At 41.9% G+C, this 16687-nt stretch overlaps 1 protein-coding gene across 12 annotated transcripts in view; it reads left to right on the plus strand.

The window, feature by feature from the left end:
* CYRIB (CYFIP related Rac1 interactor B) overlaps window positions 1–15332 on the plus strand; it is a 150120-nt gene extending 134788 nt beyond the window's left edge. For all 12 annotated transcript variants that reach the window (XM_086694977.1, XM_086694973.1, XM_086694969.1 and 9 more), the window contains 7 exons: window positions 1237–1373; window positions 2655–2732; window positions 4841–4957; window positions 6056–6135; window positions 7454–7580; window positions 9263–9333; window positions 14589–15332. In XM_086694977.1, coding sequence (XP_086551103.1) covers window positions 1237–1373; window positions 2655–2732; window positions 4841–4957; window positions 6056–6135; window positions 7454–7580; window positions 9263–9333; window positions 14589–14652 — 674 coding nt within the window. In that variant the 3' untranslated portion in view covers window positions 14653–15332. The remainder of the gene's footprint in view (window positions 1–1236; window positions 1374–2654; window positions 2733–4840; window positions 4958–6055; window positions 6136–7453; window positions 7581–9262; window positions 9334–14588) is intronic.
* Window positions 15333–16687: the final 1355 nt, after the last annotated feature.

The raw sequence follows: 16687 nt of genomic DNA on the forward strand, positions 1-16687 counted from the left end.
TATTATTGATAAATATTTGCTTATTAATCTGATATTTATTTGTTCATGTCAGATCACCATCTACTAGTATAAGTTCCTGTGTTTTTAGAATAGAATCTGGCATTGTTTTCTTTAAAAAGAATTGTTTTTACTGTTCTTTTAATTTATTTTTGAGAGAGAGAGAGAAAGAGAGAGAGAGAGAGAATGAATGGGGGGGAGGGGAGAAGGAGACACAGAATCCGAAACAGGCTCCAGGCTCTGAGCCATCAGCACAGAGCCCGACGCAGGCTTGAACTCACGGACTGTGAGATCATGACCTGAGCCGAAGTTGGATGCTTAACCCACTGAGCCACTCACATGCCCCTGGAATCTGGCTTTGTTTTCTGATTCTGAAATCTTTAAATGAATTAATTGCTTGATTTCTTTGCCTTTTTTTTTTTTTTTAAGTTTATTTATTTATTTTGAGAGAGAGAATGAGAATGAGAATCTCAAGCCGGTTCCACAGTGTCCGCACGGAACCCACTGTAGGACTCAAACCCACAAACTGTGAAATCACGACCTGAGACGAAAGCAAGAGTCAGATGCTCAGCTGACTGAGCCACCCAGACACTCCAGTATTACCATTTTTAAACACACCATTTATTAGTCTGGCATTCCAAAAGGAGCACTTATTTTGAAGGGACCGTTTTACTTATGGGATGAATTTAGAATATTTTCATTGTGTTCCTGAGTTGCCTAACTCTTAAGACACTGAGACCTAACTATTAAACCAAACACTTTATGTCCTTCAGTATCTGACAGAAAGCAGTTTGCGTTTATAAATAAGGAGCATATTCAAAGTATGAGAAGTTGCTCATTCATTCACAGCCATGTAGAGATTTGACTGTGTGGACACTATGCCACTGAAGGAGTTACTCAGCTCTAGGTAACCGTTACCAGTTCATAAAAGTCAACACTGTATAGAATGGTGAAGATAATTCAGAATTGGCTGTTCGATCCTGATGTTTAATTGAGATTCACATTCTGCATTATTTTGCATTTGGGTTTACAGAATTCTAAAACTGAATTGGTCCCTTTAAGGGACCAGTTTGTTCTACTGAACACTCTTCAGTTTGAGTGATTATACTTAGATAATACGACTTTTGAAGAGACCTTATTTTTTGGGGAATTAAAGCCATAACATTTATAAATTGCTTTTTAATAAATAAAAATCAGAGACATACAAACAGCTTAACGTTTTAATCTTTCTTTCTTTAGAAGCAGCACTAAGAGGCCTTCTGGGAGCCTTGACCAGTACCCCGTACTCTCCCACGCAGCATCTAGAGCGAGAGCAGGCTCTTGCCAAACAGTTTGCGGAGATTCTTCACTTCACTCTCCGGTTCGACGAACTCAAGGTAGGACTCCATGCTGGCCCTGCCAGCATGGAAATCGTGGGCGTAGGAGGAGACTCCTGGGGACCTAGTTTGAGTGTTTACGTGATGTCCTTTGGTCCCTGGCAAAACTTGGAGAACTGGATTTAAAAGTTGTAGCAGATCTTTGATACATTATATGCATAGCAAATAGCAAATTATCCAATACTCAGTCTTCATTTAGTTTCATTTTTTTTTTTTTTTTTTACGTTTATTTATTTTTGAGACAGAGAGAGACAGAGCATGAATGGGGGAGGGTCAGAGAGAGAGGGAGACACGGAATCTGAAACAGGCTCCAGGCTCTGAGCACAGAGCCCGATGCGGGGCTCGAACTCACGGACCGCGAGGTCATGACCTAAGCCGAAGTCGGATGCCCAACCGACTGAGCCACCCAGGCGCCCCCATTTAGTTTCATTTTTAAAAAAGCTCTGAAGCATATACTGTTTACCTTTCCTAATACTCCTTTTTTCTTTTCTGTTCATTCCCAGTTTATCTTCAACATCCTTTTACATAAAAATGTTAAGATCCTTTCTTCCTACCTTCCTACCTTCCTTCATTTCTCTTCCTCATCTGTCTGTCTGTCTATCTTTCTGTTTCCCTGTGCACCCGACCTCCACGTTGTTGGAGGGAGGGAGTGTGGAGAAACAAGAACTAGCTTTTGTCTCAGGAGACCTGAGTTCCACTGTGGGCTCTGTTACAGTGACCACATGTGAGACAGGCCCTTTGACTTTCCAGGACCTCAGGGACCTCGTCTGATAAATAGAGCAGGTGGATTCCTAACTACAGTCTTTAATGATTGCATAATAGGAAACGATTTTGTTTTATTAATACTTTGAGCACAAAGGATTTATATATATGATTTTAGTCTGAGGATTGCCCTGTTGACCATATATTCATACTTTTATTGTAATAATTCAAAACAAGTACCTAAGTATTTCTTCTTATTTTTGTTTATTTGGTAATACTGGTTTTTGGGAAACAACCTTTTAGCATATTACCTGAAATTATTGAAAAGAAGGGAAGTATTCAGATCACGACTGTAAAACCGTCTACAGGGTTTATATGTTCTGTAAGGACTAAGTACAGTGTTACATAATTTAAGTGCAAAAAGCTGTCGTGGATGATACCAGTTTTAGTTCTTAAATTGTTTACAAATCAGGGAATGTTACTTAACTAGTTAAGGCTGTATTTAGTAGATTTTTTCACTTATTTTTTACACTATCATTTAGTGTACATAATACATTTTTCTTTCATAAATGTCTTTAGATGACAAATCCCGCCATACAGAATGATTTCAGCTATTACAGAAGAACATTGAGTCGTATGAGGATTAATAACGTTCCAGTAAGTCAATGCTTTGAATCAGGGGGGTGGTAATGGGAGCCGTTAATTTATTTATTCAGTGCATTCGCTTATTTGCTTGTTCATTTGCTCATTCACTCAGATCAAGTTAAAGCTAATGACGTAGTCAATAACCAGCTATGGGCGACTGTAGGTATGAGAGGAAAGTGCAAGATGTAGCAGCCCATGCGTGGTGCTTCCCTGCTCTTCACCTAGCGCCTCAGATCCCTACGCCTACTTAATAGAACTGCTCCTTGTCCATCTAATAATACTTACAGAATTTCTCTGTGTATTCTCATGTTACTTATTTATTTACTCGTTCATTTAAAGATTTTATTCTTCAGTAATCTCTGCACCCAATGTGGGGCTTGAACTCAACCCCTAGATCAAGAGTCGTATGCTCCACCGACCCGGCCAGCCAGGCCCCCATGTGTATTTTCATTTTAATTGCACAAAAACTTTGTGGATTAGTGGTTGTGAGACCCCATGGTCTTAGAATGGAAGAATCCAGGAAAGAAGGTGGCCTGGAATGGGAGGGGTACTGTTGTCAGAGTTGTGGGCCATGAGCGCTTCTGTGCCTGGTCCTTGGCTAGTATAACATCTCTTCTGGTTTATTAAGGCTTGATTTCCCTTGATTTCTCCTTGTCTTTACCCCTTTCTACCTCCAGGGAGTCAACTACCAGAAGTAAAACCTTAAATAGAAAGAAAATATCTTTTTCTTTAGGTATTTTGAGGACCTACATTGTGCTAATTGGTGTGAAAAATTTCTAGGATCAGCCTTACAGCCTTAACTAGATAGCTTAGTAAGGAAAGATCATGTGAGTGTGTAAGGAGCAGTAAGTGGCTTAAGAGGTTAAAGAAAATGACAAGGGAGATCATTCTTTTTTTTTTTTTTTTTTTTCTTCTTTCTCTTTGTTCATTGAATCAAAATTTTATGAAGTGGCTGCTGTAAGGCCCTTGGTTGGAAGAAGGATTTCTCTTCCATGAAGCTTCTGTTATTTTACATCAGTGTGGTTTTGCATAGACCAGTTCTTGCTGTGAGGCTGAGCTTATCGTCTGTTTTTTTCATACCCACCGTGTAAAGTCAGATCAGATCCAGTCAAATCACGTAACACCCAGCCAGCCCTCTGCTGTAGCCATCCTGCTACCACTCGAGGCCAAAGACAAGGGTGCCATCTTGCACCCTCAGTAATTAAAGGGAAATGCAGTTGTTGTCAAGTGAAATAACTTTCCAGTCTCTTCCTCGCCCCCCTCCCCCCTTTCATCTCGTAGTTCTTCTGTCCCAGTCGAGAGCCTCATTCCGCATCTCCGACAGTCATTCTCTAGCGGGAGAACTCCTTTTTTTGACCCATGGTCTTTTTCTTTTTTGGTACACTCTGCCTACCATCACCTGTCAACTTGCTTTAGAAAATTGACTTACTTGTTGTTCTTTCTTCTAGCACAGAGTGGTCCCTGTTACATGCAGAAGAAAGTTAGGAACTTAGGCCAACAGCTAAGGTCCTCCGCAATCTGGCTCCAGCCCTGCTTTCCACCCTTACTCTTCGCTAGTCGTTTCCCCTTCTTGCCCTGAGTGCACCGGGTTACACTCCACGTCATTTGAAAACATGCTCTCATCCCCTGTCTGGTTGTAATACCATGCGTACCTGCCCGCCCTCACCTGCAAGAGCTGCCTCTTCCGAATCCATTTTTGTTTCTTCCGGTCAGACGTAGTCTTTCTCTCCCCTCCTTTTTTTTTGTCATTGCCTCTCAGCTTGTTGTTTGGATACTTGTGTGCTTCTGAGATGGAGGCCAGGCCATGCCCTCGCCATCTCCCTGCCCCCGTAGCATTTAGAGCCACTCCTTGTTACAGGAGGCAGCCCAGCAAGGTTTTATTTAGTTGCTTGATGTCATGTAAAATATTTTAAGAGAGGTTACTCTTTTTGAAAAATTGCTTAATACCATTTTTAACCTATTTTTAAATATACGTGCACATGAGGGTCTAAAATATAAGCGTATTTATTAGAGTAATTTAACAAGCATTAGCGAAACAGTCACTCTGCCTCGGTTCTTTTATACATGTTATCATATTTAATAATTTGTGAACTGATATCAAGTGCTTATTTTCCACACAGGCAGAAGGAGAAAATGAAGTAAATAATGAATTGGCAAATCGAATGTCTTTGTTTTATGCTGAGGCAACCCCAATGCTGAAAACCTTAAGTGACGCCACAACAAAATTTGTATCAGAGGTAAGTGTTGTCTGGACAGTTACTCTCTATGTTGTTACACTTCCTGTCAGCAGCCAGGGTGACCTGTCTAGGCCTCACGACGTTGCCGTCTTCTGTGCGTCTTCTGTGCACGTGCACTGAGTCCTGCCCCTTCCCCGAGGCACACGCATACACATCTACCTGCCTGTTGGCAGCTTCCCTCTGGATGTCTAGGCGACACCTCAGTGTTACCGTGGCCAAACCCAGCCCTTTCTGCAGTCTTTTCTGTCTTGATAGTACCACTGTAAAAGCAACTGACTTAGGGGTCATCATCCTGAATTCCTTTCTTTATCTCACCTCTTATGTCTCTTCCATCAGATAGTCTTGTTGACTCTTCCTCCAAAATACATCCTGAATCTGAAAACTTTGCCCCTCTCCTCCTCTACCTCTCCACATCAGCCCACCACTCTGTCACCTGCATTCATGTTCCTACTGGCCTTACTTTTTCCACTCTGACCCCACGATGGTCCTTTCTTCAAAGAACAGCCAAGTGATCTTTTTTTTTTTTAATTTTTTTTTTAATGTCTATTTATTTTTGAGAGAGACAAGAGTACAATTGGGGGAGGGGCAGAGAGAGGGAGACACAGAATCTGAAGCAGGCTTTAGGCTCTGAGCTGTCAGCACAGAGCCTGACATGGGGCTCAAACTCACAAATCGCGAGATCATGACCTGAGCCGAAGTTGGACGCTCAACTGACTGAGCCACCCAGGTGCCCCAGTAATCTTTAAAAAAAAAACCAAATGCCTTTCTTCCTCTGCTTCAAGTGTTCCCAGTGACTTCCCAGTATCCTTCAGATAAATTCCCCATACCTCATGGCCTGTGGGGCCCTGGCTGCATGTAGTGGTTGTTTCCACTCAGCCAGAATGGAAGTGACTCTCAGGAGCACAGGGTCTTGGTTCTCTAGCTCTTAGCCATATCCCTAGAGCTTAGAACAGTACCTAGAATCTAGCACACTTTTTTAAAAATTAGGAGTAGGAACCAAATTTTAAAGTTGTCAGTTTTCCACATTGTGCTGGATTTTAAATTATACCTAAGTAATAACTATCACTTTCACTTTTTTTTCTCTATATACTTTTACAGAATAAAAATTTACCAATAGAAAATACCACGGATTGTCTAAGCACCATGGCCAGTGTGTGCAGAGTCATGCTCGAAACACCGTGAGTATTAGCTGATCTTTTTCACTCTAACAATCCTACCGAAGTTGGTGTCTAGATATGAACATGTCTTATTTGGAAGGTGGGAATTAATGTTAATATATGAACGATATTAAAGTAATTTGGAAGCTTAATGTAACTTCTGGTTTGAGTAGAAAGTACAGTGGGTTTTCAGGTGCCTGAGACCAGTCAGGCTAACTTAGAACTTAGATTCTTCAGAGTGGGGAATTTTGTGGTGCTCTTATTGGAGGTGGGGGAAGAGCTTTGGTGTTTTGGTTATGCTTCTCATTAAGTATTCTCTCCCTTTCAGTGAGGAACCTTGCCCTTTTGCTAGATGAATGGTTGCCCTCCTACTTCATGAGGCTTTCCAACAAAATGATGTGTGTAATAGCGCTTTGGAAAAGGAAGAGCTGCCAACTCTTCTCCTTATCCCTGTCCCTCGGTATTAGTTCACAGTCTGTGGTTTTTATCCGACACTAATCTGAATTCTCTTCTGGGTTTCCCTTCACTTTCAAGCCATTTATCATATGTACCACTGTGTTTTCTGGCTGGATTTTCTTATCAGCAGGCAGAAAGAATCCCTCCTGGATTCCTGAATAACTTATGGTTCTATTAGATAACTTTTGTTTTTGTGGAGCTTTTCGTTTTCCAAAGCACTATTACGCACATCATCTTTCTGGAAAGCCGTATGAAGTAGGAGGGCAGCCATTCATCATTATCATCATTTAGGGGAGTGAGCTCCTGGGAAGCGAAGGGACTTAAGCACGGTGGCCGACCCCACCCATGTGCCTGGATGGTCCCATCCTGGTTCTGGACGCTTTCTGCCATGCCATGCTGCCTTCTGCAGAGACAAAATTCTATTTCCCTTTTTCCCGAGAAAGGAATATGATTGAATTTTAGTAAAACTAGAATGAAGTAATATAATGATGTAATACTTCGATTAAGAAGTTAGCTTCTAAATAGCAAACATACTGCTCTATTAAGCAAGTGGCTTTTTCCATCATATTGGTGGTAACAGCCTTTACAAAGCACCTGTCCTGAAGCTTTTACTTTGGGGCTTTTCATTTCTCTAAATTTGCCTCATCTGTGCCAAGCAAAAGGGGTGATATACCAAGAGGGTGCATGTAGAGATCAGAGTACCTAAGTGATCACCGCTCTATCAGCCTCATTTCCCTGGGAGTCTCACCATGGAGAAAGGAGGGTATATGTTAGCATTCCTTTTAGATATCAACAGAGTGTATCCTTCAGCATCAGCTGAAAGTTGAATGAACTCCTTAAGTAGTGATGTGCCTCATCCAGCCATATCTTTTCTACCCCCCAGGGAATACAGAAGCAGATTTACAAATGAAGAGACAGTGTCATTCTGCTTGAGGGTAATGGTGGGTGTCATAATACTCTATGACCACGTACATCCAGTGGGAGCATTTGCCAAAACTTCAAAAATTGATGTAAGTTACAATGCTTTATTTAATTCTCAACCATTTCCGTAAGTGGAGATCGTAGGCTTTTGTTTAAAGAGCTGCAGGTTGCACTCTGTCACAGACCTCAGTTTTATAGTTTCTGATAATGGTGGGTTTCTGTTGCCTCTCATATCGTGCTGGATGGTTTACAGCCATATACGAGTGCAGTAGAATGGAGGACAGCTGGACCTTGTACTCGCCAGTGGTCCTTCTGCCTGTTTGGCAGTGTAAATAAGTAATCAGACATCAGAAATTTCATTCTTTTTTTTTTTTTTTTTTTTAATTTTTTTTTTTTTCAACGTTTATTTATTTTTGGGACAGAGAGAGACAGAGCATGAACGGGGAAGGGGCAGAGAGAGAGGGAGACACAGAATCGGAAACAGGCTCCAGGCTCTGAGCCATCAGCCCAGAGCCTGACGCGGGGCTCGAACTCACGGACCGCGAGATCGTGACCTGGGTGAAGTCGGACGCTCAACCAACTGCGCCACCCAGGCGCCCCTAGAAATTTCATTCTTTGACCAAAGGCCATTTCAAACAAAAGATTTACTTCCATAATGTATAGACAAAGTCAGTAGAGGTGCTCCAGTGGAAAAAGACTATGTAACAGAATACAGATTTTTCTCCTTCTTCCCAGGCATAGTAATTTGTGGCTCTCATCTGGGTGTCAGCTTTGCTTGTCTCTACACGAATTTATATTAGGAATAAAGTAGCTCCCTTGGTTCCTCTGTTTTCTAATTTCTCTCCTAGTCACATCTGGTTCATCAGAATTATAACCAGTGTTTGGTGAGAATTGTCTGCCATTTTCCCTTTTGTAGTTCAGGCTCTCAGCATTTCGTGTCTAGATGACCGATTGCCAGCCAGTCTCCCTGCCTTTCTTTATTCACGTCCATCCTCTGTAAAGAGAAATGAGTTAACATTTATTGAATGATTACTGTGTCCTACGAAATTTATGCTTGTTGCCCACTTACCTGTGAAAATACTTCTAGGATGTAGATGTTATCTCCCCCGTACTAACAGATAACCTAAAACTTAGGGAAATGACATAGTGTAATTTCTAGTGAATGATGGAGTGGGATTTTGAATCCACATCTCCATGGTTTCCAAAGCTGTGCTCTTCTAGCGTGTTCTACATTTTCACAGTCTGCAGCCCATCTTTACACACCGTCTACACTGAGCTGCTCCCTTTCTAATGGCCCATAACAAGTCCCTGCCCCATAAGTTCCAAATGAGTCCTCCTGGCTTGCGAAGCCCTCTGTAAACTCCCCTGTGACTCCCCAAGATTCTGTCCTCAGCGTGTGGTAAACTTTACTATTTTTGTCAAGGTGTTTGCCTGCCTGGAAAGGCTCCTCTGCTCCTTGGCACCGCGTCCGTCCGTCCTTTCAGAGACTGCTCCACACCTTCTCCGGGAAGTCTTCCCTTCGCCGCCCTGTAGTTTTCTCATGAGTGTGCCTGCTGCTTCTGCTTTGGTTCTTAAAACGTTCTGTTTGAGAAACTGAAAATAGCATTTGCGTAGTTTTTTCCCCCTGTTCTAACAGTAATAATTTTGACATTTCCAGAATGTAATTTCTCACGAGTTCCATAGTTGTGTTAATTTAAGTACTACTGTTTTGATAGTAATGTTCTTTGAGAAAACACAGTTTTTTACCTTTTCCATTTCTTCTTCTCCTTAGATGAAAGGTTGTATCAAAGTTCTTAAGGACCAACCTCCCAATAGCGTAGAAGGTCTTCTAAATGCTCTCAGGTGTGTATATGTACATGTGCGTCTGTACAGAAAAAATATATGTAAGAAAATGCTTCAAAACGTGAATAATACAAAGGATATGAATATATATGTTCATGTTAGAAAAGTGCAATACCATTTTGCTTATTGGTAACCTTGTGTTTAAATTTTCAGTTGCAATATTTTTCCAATAAAGAGTGGGTGGGTGGGTGGGTGTGTGTGTGTGTGTGTGTGTGTGTGTGTGTGTGTGTGTGGTGTGCATGCACAGATGAAAATAGCTTCATTTCTTTGCTATACATTTTGGCTTTCATTTTTTGCTCCTCTTGGGATGTTTATTTTTTAATGAAAGTAGACCATGCTAATTGTAAATAAAATTCAGCCAACCCAGGAAAATTGGAAGCAAAAGAAGGAAATCACATAATCTCACCATTTTGAAATAAACTGCTGTTAATGTTTCGGTGTATATAGTCTTCCACAGTTTGTTCTTTATATTTGTAGATAGTCAAAGCTCTCTGACACTTATCTTTTTACAAATGTAATGCTATACAAACTCTTTTATAACTACCTCTTTTCCCTTAATATAGTGTATTAATAGTTCTGTTTTTACAAGTATTTTTGTTACTTTTGTGTATTTCTTGTAATGAAAATAAACTTGTTATTATTTGATGTCTTCTCTTGCTTACACTACTCGATTTAGCTACTGTAGCTCCTAATAATGGTGGAATTGTTTTTTAAGGCAGGATTCTTTTTTCTTTTATTTTTCTTAAGTAAGCTCTAGGCCCAATGTGGGACTTGAACTCAGGACCCCAAGTTTAGGAGTTGCATGCTCTACTGACTGAGCCAGCCAGGCATTTCTTGAATGCTGGACTATTTTTAAATGCAAATCACAGCATATTATAACATCTTGACTACAGAGGTTTAATTTGTAGTGTAATTTATTTTCCTAACATAAAAGATAACTTGCTCATTGCTTATTTTGTGTTTAAACACAAAAATTACATGAGCACAGAAATATTTATATAGAAACTTAATGAGGTCACAGGCCATCTTTGTTTCTCACTGCAGTCCACATGATACATGAAAATGATTTCCAGTTCAGTCTTAAGTTTCTCCCATGTTTTATGAGCCAAACAGGTTGGTTATTCCTCTTGAATGCTTAGTCACACTTGGCACATGATAAAGCAGGATCTATGCTGTGTCATTTCAGTTGCATGGAACCATCAAAGGATTTTATTAAGATTACGAGAAATATTCTGTAAGCAGCGAGTGCCTGAATAAAGGAGGTCTCTTCTGAACAAATACCAGAAAGATTACGGAACATAGTATAACCATGAAAATCCTCATAATGTCAAGCTATTTCAGCCATAAGTCTGTCAGAAACCACAATGATTGGGAGTTTTTTACTCTGGAGGTTTTTACAGTGTGCACCTCATTTGTTTCACCCATAATCGTGCTACTGTGAACCATAACTACTTGATCTCTTTCTCAAGACTCCCCGGGTCCCAGTCAGCTCACTTTTTCTCCTAAGACTCTCCTTTCTTATTGGTTAGACTCTCCAAAGCCACCCAGTGACAGGAGACCTGTTCCGAAAAGGAAGAGAGAATTGGAGGCCAGGAGGGTCTGGTGTTATTTCTTTACTTCGAAGGGACAGTGGTCCACACATGAAGACTCAGAGTTTACTTTTGTTTGCAGTAGTTAAAGGTAGTTCAGTCTCTCCCCTCTCAAATTAGGGCAGCGCTGGGCTGTGGGGCTAAGTGAGAGGTGGGGTTAAAGTCTTGCACACGCCAGTCTGTGTTTGAGGGGAGAAAAGCACCATTGAGGCAAGAGCCACCGGTCACTTTTCAGTCATCTTTGCACGTCTCTAACGGAAAGTAGAAGATGAAGGTTTTGTTGCAGAGATAACTCTCGAACTGTTTTCGTTCCCAGTGGATGTGTTTTGTGGTTGGTTCTCATTTTTCCACCTGGGAAGTTTCTTAAGGTTCATCGGTGTAGTTGATACTTAGTAGTAGTGGTTACAGTGAGTAACATTTTTGTAGCCCTGTAAGTTTACAGCGTGGTTTCGTCTTTATGACTGTATTTGATCTTGACCACAGCTCTGTGAAGTAGGGGATGGATGTGAGGTGTGGGTCATGTCTCCATTGTATAGCTACCTTGAGCTCTTGAGAGACTTACCGATTATATAGGCAATTAATCAATGTCAGACTCCGTCTTCACATTCAGGATTTCATTCTTCAAATCCCATATGCTTGATGCTGTACCATTGAGCCTTAAGGTTCCTGTGTGATTGAACCCTGGAGTGTTCTTGGAGTAACTGGGAGGGAAACAAAAATGCACATTCCCAGGCCACCATACCCAGAGAGATTCTAAGGTCTGGTGTGGGGCCCATGCACCTCATTCTATAAGTAAACATCCTTGCTTGATACAATGCTGGTGCTTTGAGAAACGTTGCTCAAACTAAATCACCCTCGCCCTTAATATGCTTCACTCACAGCAAAGGAGATACTATGTAAAAAGCATTTTATAATCCCCAAAGTGCTATGTAAATGTTCATTGTTAATTAAACCTTTAGAAAATGGAAAACACTTTTGTGGAATTACTTTCTGAGTAGCTGCTTTACTAGAAATGCTCACTCCATCATTTTCCTCAGCCAGCAGTTAATAACCAAAAATTTTTAAGTTTTAATTGCACATGCATATAATAAGCTATTTATTTGGAGTGCTTCTGTATAGAAATAACACAGTGCCTCCAGCTTACAGGATGTGATTACAAGAAAGCAGCAAGTCCTGTCTACATTCAGTAGGTGGAGAAGTGGAACCAAGTGCCTTGATCATGAGAGAGAGCCAGAGCTCGGAGTTAAGGTTTAATGCTAGATAACTGCTGTCTTTATTCAATTTCAGAGTAAAGATCAATAATAGTTGCTTCTCTTCAGTAGAAAAGTATATGCACTTGGAAAGGAACTTGGTTGTTATGCACAAAGTGACATAAACCCGTATATGTCCGTACACTTTTGCACACGTTAGGTGGTAAAGGCCTTTTCTTGGTAAGAGTGTGGTGACGGGACAGGCCTCCCTCCAGCTGGCCCCGTTTGGTGGAAAGGACGTGAGACCTGTTACAAGTGCATGGTCTCATCCCACGGAAGGAGCCAGAGCACTCCCGCTCCCGGTGTCACAACATTGCTGAGTAGCGATACGTGCGGCTGCTCTGAGCAGAGATGGTGGTGTGCCAGTTGGGGGCCCTCTGCCCTGTGAGGGAAAGGGAAAAACGGAAATGAAGACAGGGATGATGAACGTTTTTACTTCCTGACATCAGGAGGATATGTGTAGCTACATACACTTTATCTGCACTTGGAAATGAAAACAGAAAGCTTTAGTCTTGGCTACATCACTTGCCACTTAATGTAAGTAATCCTTCATGGATGTTTTCCCCCAGCCTGGCTGCTTGCTTTCTCGCCTGCCTTCCACAAATACTAGTTGAGCACCTGTCCCGTGCCAGGTGCTCGGGTGTCTTTTCAGTAATATGTGAACAATTTGGAAGTGCCTTCTTTTTGGAGGGTAAAATTGTAGAGGATGTATCAGGTACTTAATAAGTATTTGTGTCTTTACCTCTGCAAGGAGTTGAGTTCATATACTTCCTTTAGTTTTTCAATTGACTTGAGAACTAGCAAGAATTGGGTTTAAGTTTCTTGAACACACAAAGGCCATCTGTGTGTACTTTGCTTAAAGTTATATATTCCTGAAAGATGATATGTGAAATTTTCACAGGCCAGATTAACTGGTCCAGCATTAAGTTCTGTCCGAATTGTCTCCAAAATATGTCCTGTATTCAAGCCTTGAGCACCTATTTCCATTGCTGCTCATGTGGTCCAGGCCTTGCTCATCTCTCACTGAGTCCCCTGGAGCAAGCCCTTGGTTGGTCCCTCTGCTGTCCCTCTGTTGGTGCCTCTGCTCAATGGCCAGAGCAGTCCTTCCAGAACATAAATAAAGGCCCACATCACTACCCTGTTTGATGTCCTCCACTGGCTTTCACTGCACTTATAATGACTTCCCAACTCCTCACTGTGGCCTGCAGTGTCCTCATGAGCTGGGCTTTCCCAGCATCTGAGGCCCCATCTAGTACTTTCCTCCTTTGCCCCTTATGTGAGTGTGTCACTGTCTGTCTTCTCTGCCAGGTTGTAAGAACCTGGAACAGTGCCAGATACATAATAGGCTCACTTACTGAATTTCGGCTATTAAAGGACTCCTATGGGGACTGTTCTCATAAAATAGTAATCACTCTTCATGATTCTTTACTTGTGGTTTACATGCTTATAGCAAAACACACCTACCTGGAAATAAGGCACTTCAAGAATGGAGACATTTTGGGATGTGGCAGTTGGAACTGTGGTAGTTAGTTGAGCTTAGATACAGACTAGAGTGGGGGCCGGCCTTTCTCTGTAAAGGGCTAGAGAATAAACACAGATGTTTTAGGATTTGGGGTTATGTGGTTTCTTGTCACAGCTACTCAACTCTGCCATTGTGGCAAGAAGGTGACCATAGAGAATACCTCAGTGAATCTGTATATGGCTGTGTTCCATTAAAACTTTTTTATAAACACACTGAAATTTGAATTTCATAGAATTTCCACGTTAACATGAAATATTATTCTTTTGATTTCTTTCCCCGTTCATTTTTAGTGTAAAAACAGGGGCACCTGGGGGACTCAGTTGGGTAAGCTTCTGACTTTTGCTCAGGTCATGATCTCACAGTTTGTGTGTTCCAGCCCCGCATCGGGCTCTGTGCTCGCAGCTCAGAGCCTGGAGCCTTCTTTGGATTCTGTGTCTCCCTCTCTGTCTGCCCCATCCCCACTTGTGCTCTGTCTCTATCTCAAAAATAAATAAACATTTAAAAAATAAGTGAAAGTGTAAAAATATACTTAGCTCACAAGCCATACAGAAATAGGCGGTGGGCTAGGTTGGGCCTCAGGTTGTACTTGCCAGTCCCTGAGATGGAGTGACAGCTGTTTCCCCGTGAGAGGGCGCAGCTCATTGTTTACCTTAGAATTTAACTGGATCGCTTCAGTAAGGTAGTTCTTCCTTAAGTAAAGAGCTATCGGATATGTTGTGCATTAGGTGGTTAGGGTAAGCAGGGCAGAGCCTGAACGCAGCTGAAGCTGGAGAGAAAAGGCGCGATGCTGTGAGAGGAGAGTTTCGCCTACTTGCCCAGCTTGTGATAATGATGGAACCCGCGGTAGATCATGGTTTTCAGAATTCCCTAAAATAGCTGTTCTTATACTTTCAGGTACACAACAAAACATTTGAACGATGAGACTACCTCCAAGCAAATCAGATCCATGCTGCAATAGCAGCCCTGGGCGGGCGCCTGCTGTGGACAGAAGACAGTATTCTGCAGTGGCTGAGAATGCACAGTTTTTAGTGATTGCAATTACTATCTCATGTACTCCTGCTTTTTATTTCTTTCCTCTGTTCCTCTTCCCTCTTTTTTAATCATGTTCTCGTTCTCAAGACTTCTTTTCTGTGCCAAAACCAGTAAAGTTCTACTCTGAAGGGACACTGTCCTTTCGAATGGGCCATCTGAGGCAGCTAATTCCGCATTGCATTGGGGTCTCTACTGAGAAAAATTCTGTGACTTGAACTAAATATTTTTAAATGTGGATTTTTTTTGAAAACTAATATTTAATATTGCTTCTCCTGCATGGCAAAACTGCCTATTCTGCTATTTAAAAACCGTCAACGACTTTATTTTCTACTGCCGCTTTTTTCATGTGCAGCCAAAATGAAAATGTTTAAATTAACTGTGTTGTACAAATGGTACCCAACACAAACTTTTTTTAAATTAGTAAGACTTTTGTTTAAAGTTTTAAGTTTGCATTTTGACTTTTTTTGTAAGGATGTATGTTGTGTGTTTAACCTTTATTAACTAACGTTAAAAACTGTGATGTGTGCGTAGAATATTACGTATGCATGTTCATGTTTAAAGAATGGCTGTTGATGATAAAATAAAAATCAGCTTTCATTTTTCTAAGTGTGGCTTGGTTTACTGGTATTTTGTTTTTAGGCTTCTGAAGCCTTCCCCGTGCGTATTTTAATGGAAGGCATACACGTGTAATTTCCCCTTCTTTTAGGGGAGAGCTGGGTGTTTTTAATAGTCTTTTTCTTCATTATTGTCTACGTGTGTAGTTTTCATTGCTTCTAAAATTTTGCTAAATGCAGGAAGATCAGTGATCTGGTCATTAGCTTGCCTTTTGTTCTTGATTTACTCTTGTATGGGTGGTAGTAATAGAAGGAAAACTACATTTGCTCGATTCACAGTTCCCAGGAGTGAGAGGGAAGCCACAGGAAGCAAAGAGGGCGGAAGGAAGAACGGCCCTCAACACTGGGAGGACAGGGAGTGAGTGGTAAGAGGAACTTGACTCACTGATGGTAGAAAACAAGGGCTTTTGTTATTTTAAGATCATAAAGCCATAATCGTGGAATCTAAATGTGCTGATTGGGAGAAGCAGTTTAAAGGTTGTCTAGTCCAGCTCTGGTGCACTTGAAGTGGTTAAGTGTGGAAGAGAATGCCAGAGGCTTCCGTCAAATCCTTCTGGCTTAATGGTGCCAGATCATGATGCCCACGGCGCCATGGTGGCATCCCTGCTGACCTTCCTGGCCTTCGTCTCACCCTCTCCCGGCCAGGCTCTTTGGCCAGGCTCAGCCGCTTGCAGTTTAGATAAGTTGCATGTGGTGTCACACCTCCCTAACTCTGTCTGGTCCCCGACCCTGCCGCTCCCTCCCTCCCCTCACGTCCATTTGATGAGCAGCAGCTTGTGGGACCTTCTTCATGAAGCCTTCAGGATAACCTTAATCTCAGTCTTCTAAGACTATTAAAATGGGTTAAATAGTGGCTCACCTAAAAGATCACGTCGACCCAGAACCTGAAAATACAACCTCATTTGGTAAAAGGGTGTTTGCAGATAGAATTAGTTTAAGGACCTGGAGAGGAGACCATCCTGAATTCGAGTAGGCCCTGAATCGAGTGACAAATCCTTGTTAGAGAAAAGAAGGGGAAGCAGACACAGCAAAAGGCCATGTGAAAATGGAGGCAGATCGGAGCAGCACATCCGCAAGCCAGGGAGCCAAGAATTGCTGGCATTTGCCAGAAGCTGGGAGTCCTGGGACCAATCCTCCCTCCAGAAGACGGGCGTCTCCAGAGGGAACCAGCCCTCATTTCAGACTCCCGGTCTCCGGGACTGTGAGAGAACAGACACCCTTGTGTTGTTTCAGAGCACCTGGTTGGTAGCACTTCGCTGTGGCAGCCCTGGGAATCTACCACGGGCATCTCGTCAAGCACCTCTGATACTTGACCGCTTGTGGGTACCTTTTCTGACTCTGAGAGAA

The sequence above is a fragment of the Puma concolor genome, chromosome F2, assembly GCF_028749965.1.
Source record: "Puma concolor isolate L17-30 chromosome F2, mPumCon1.1.hap2, whole genome shotgun sequence".
Classification (NCBI taxonomy): domain Eukaryota; kingdom Metazoa; phylum Chordata; class Mammalia; order Carnivora; family Felidae; genus Puma; species Puma concolor.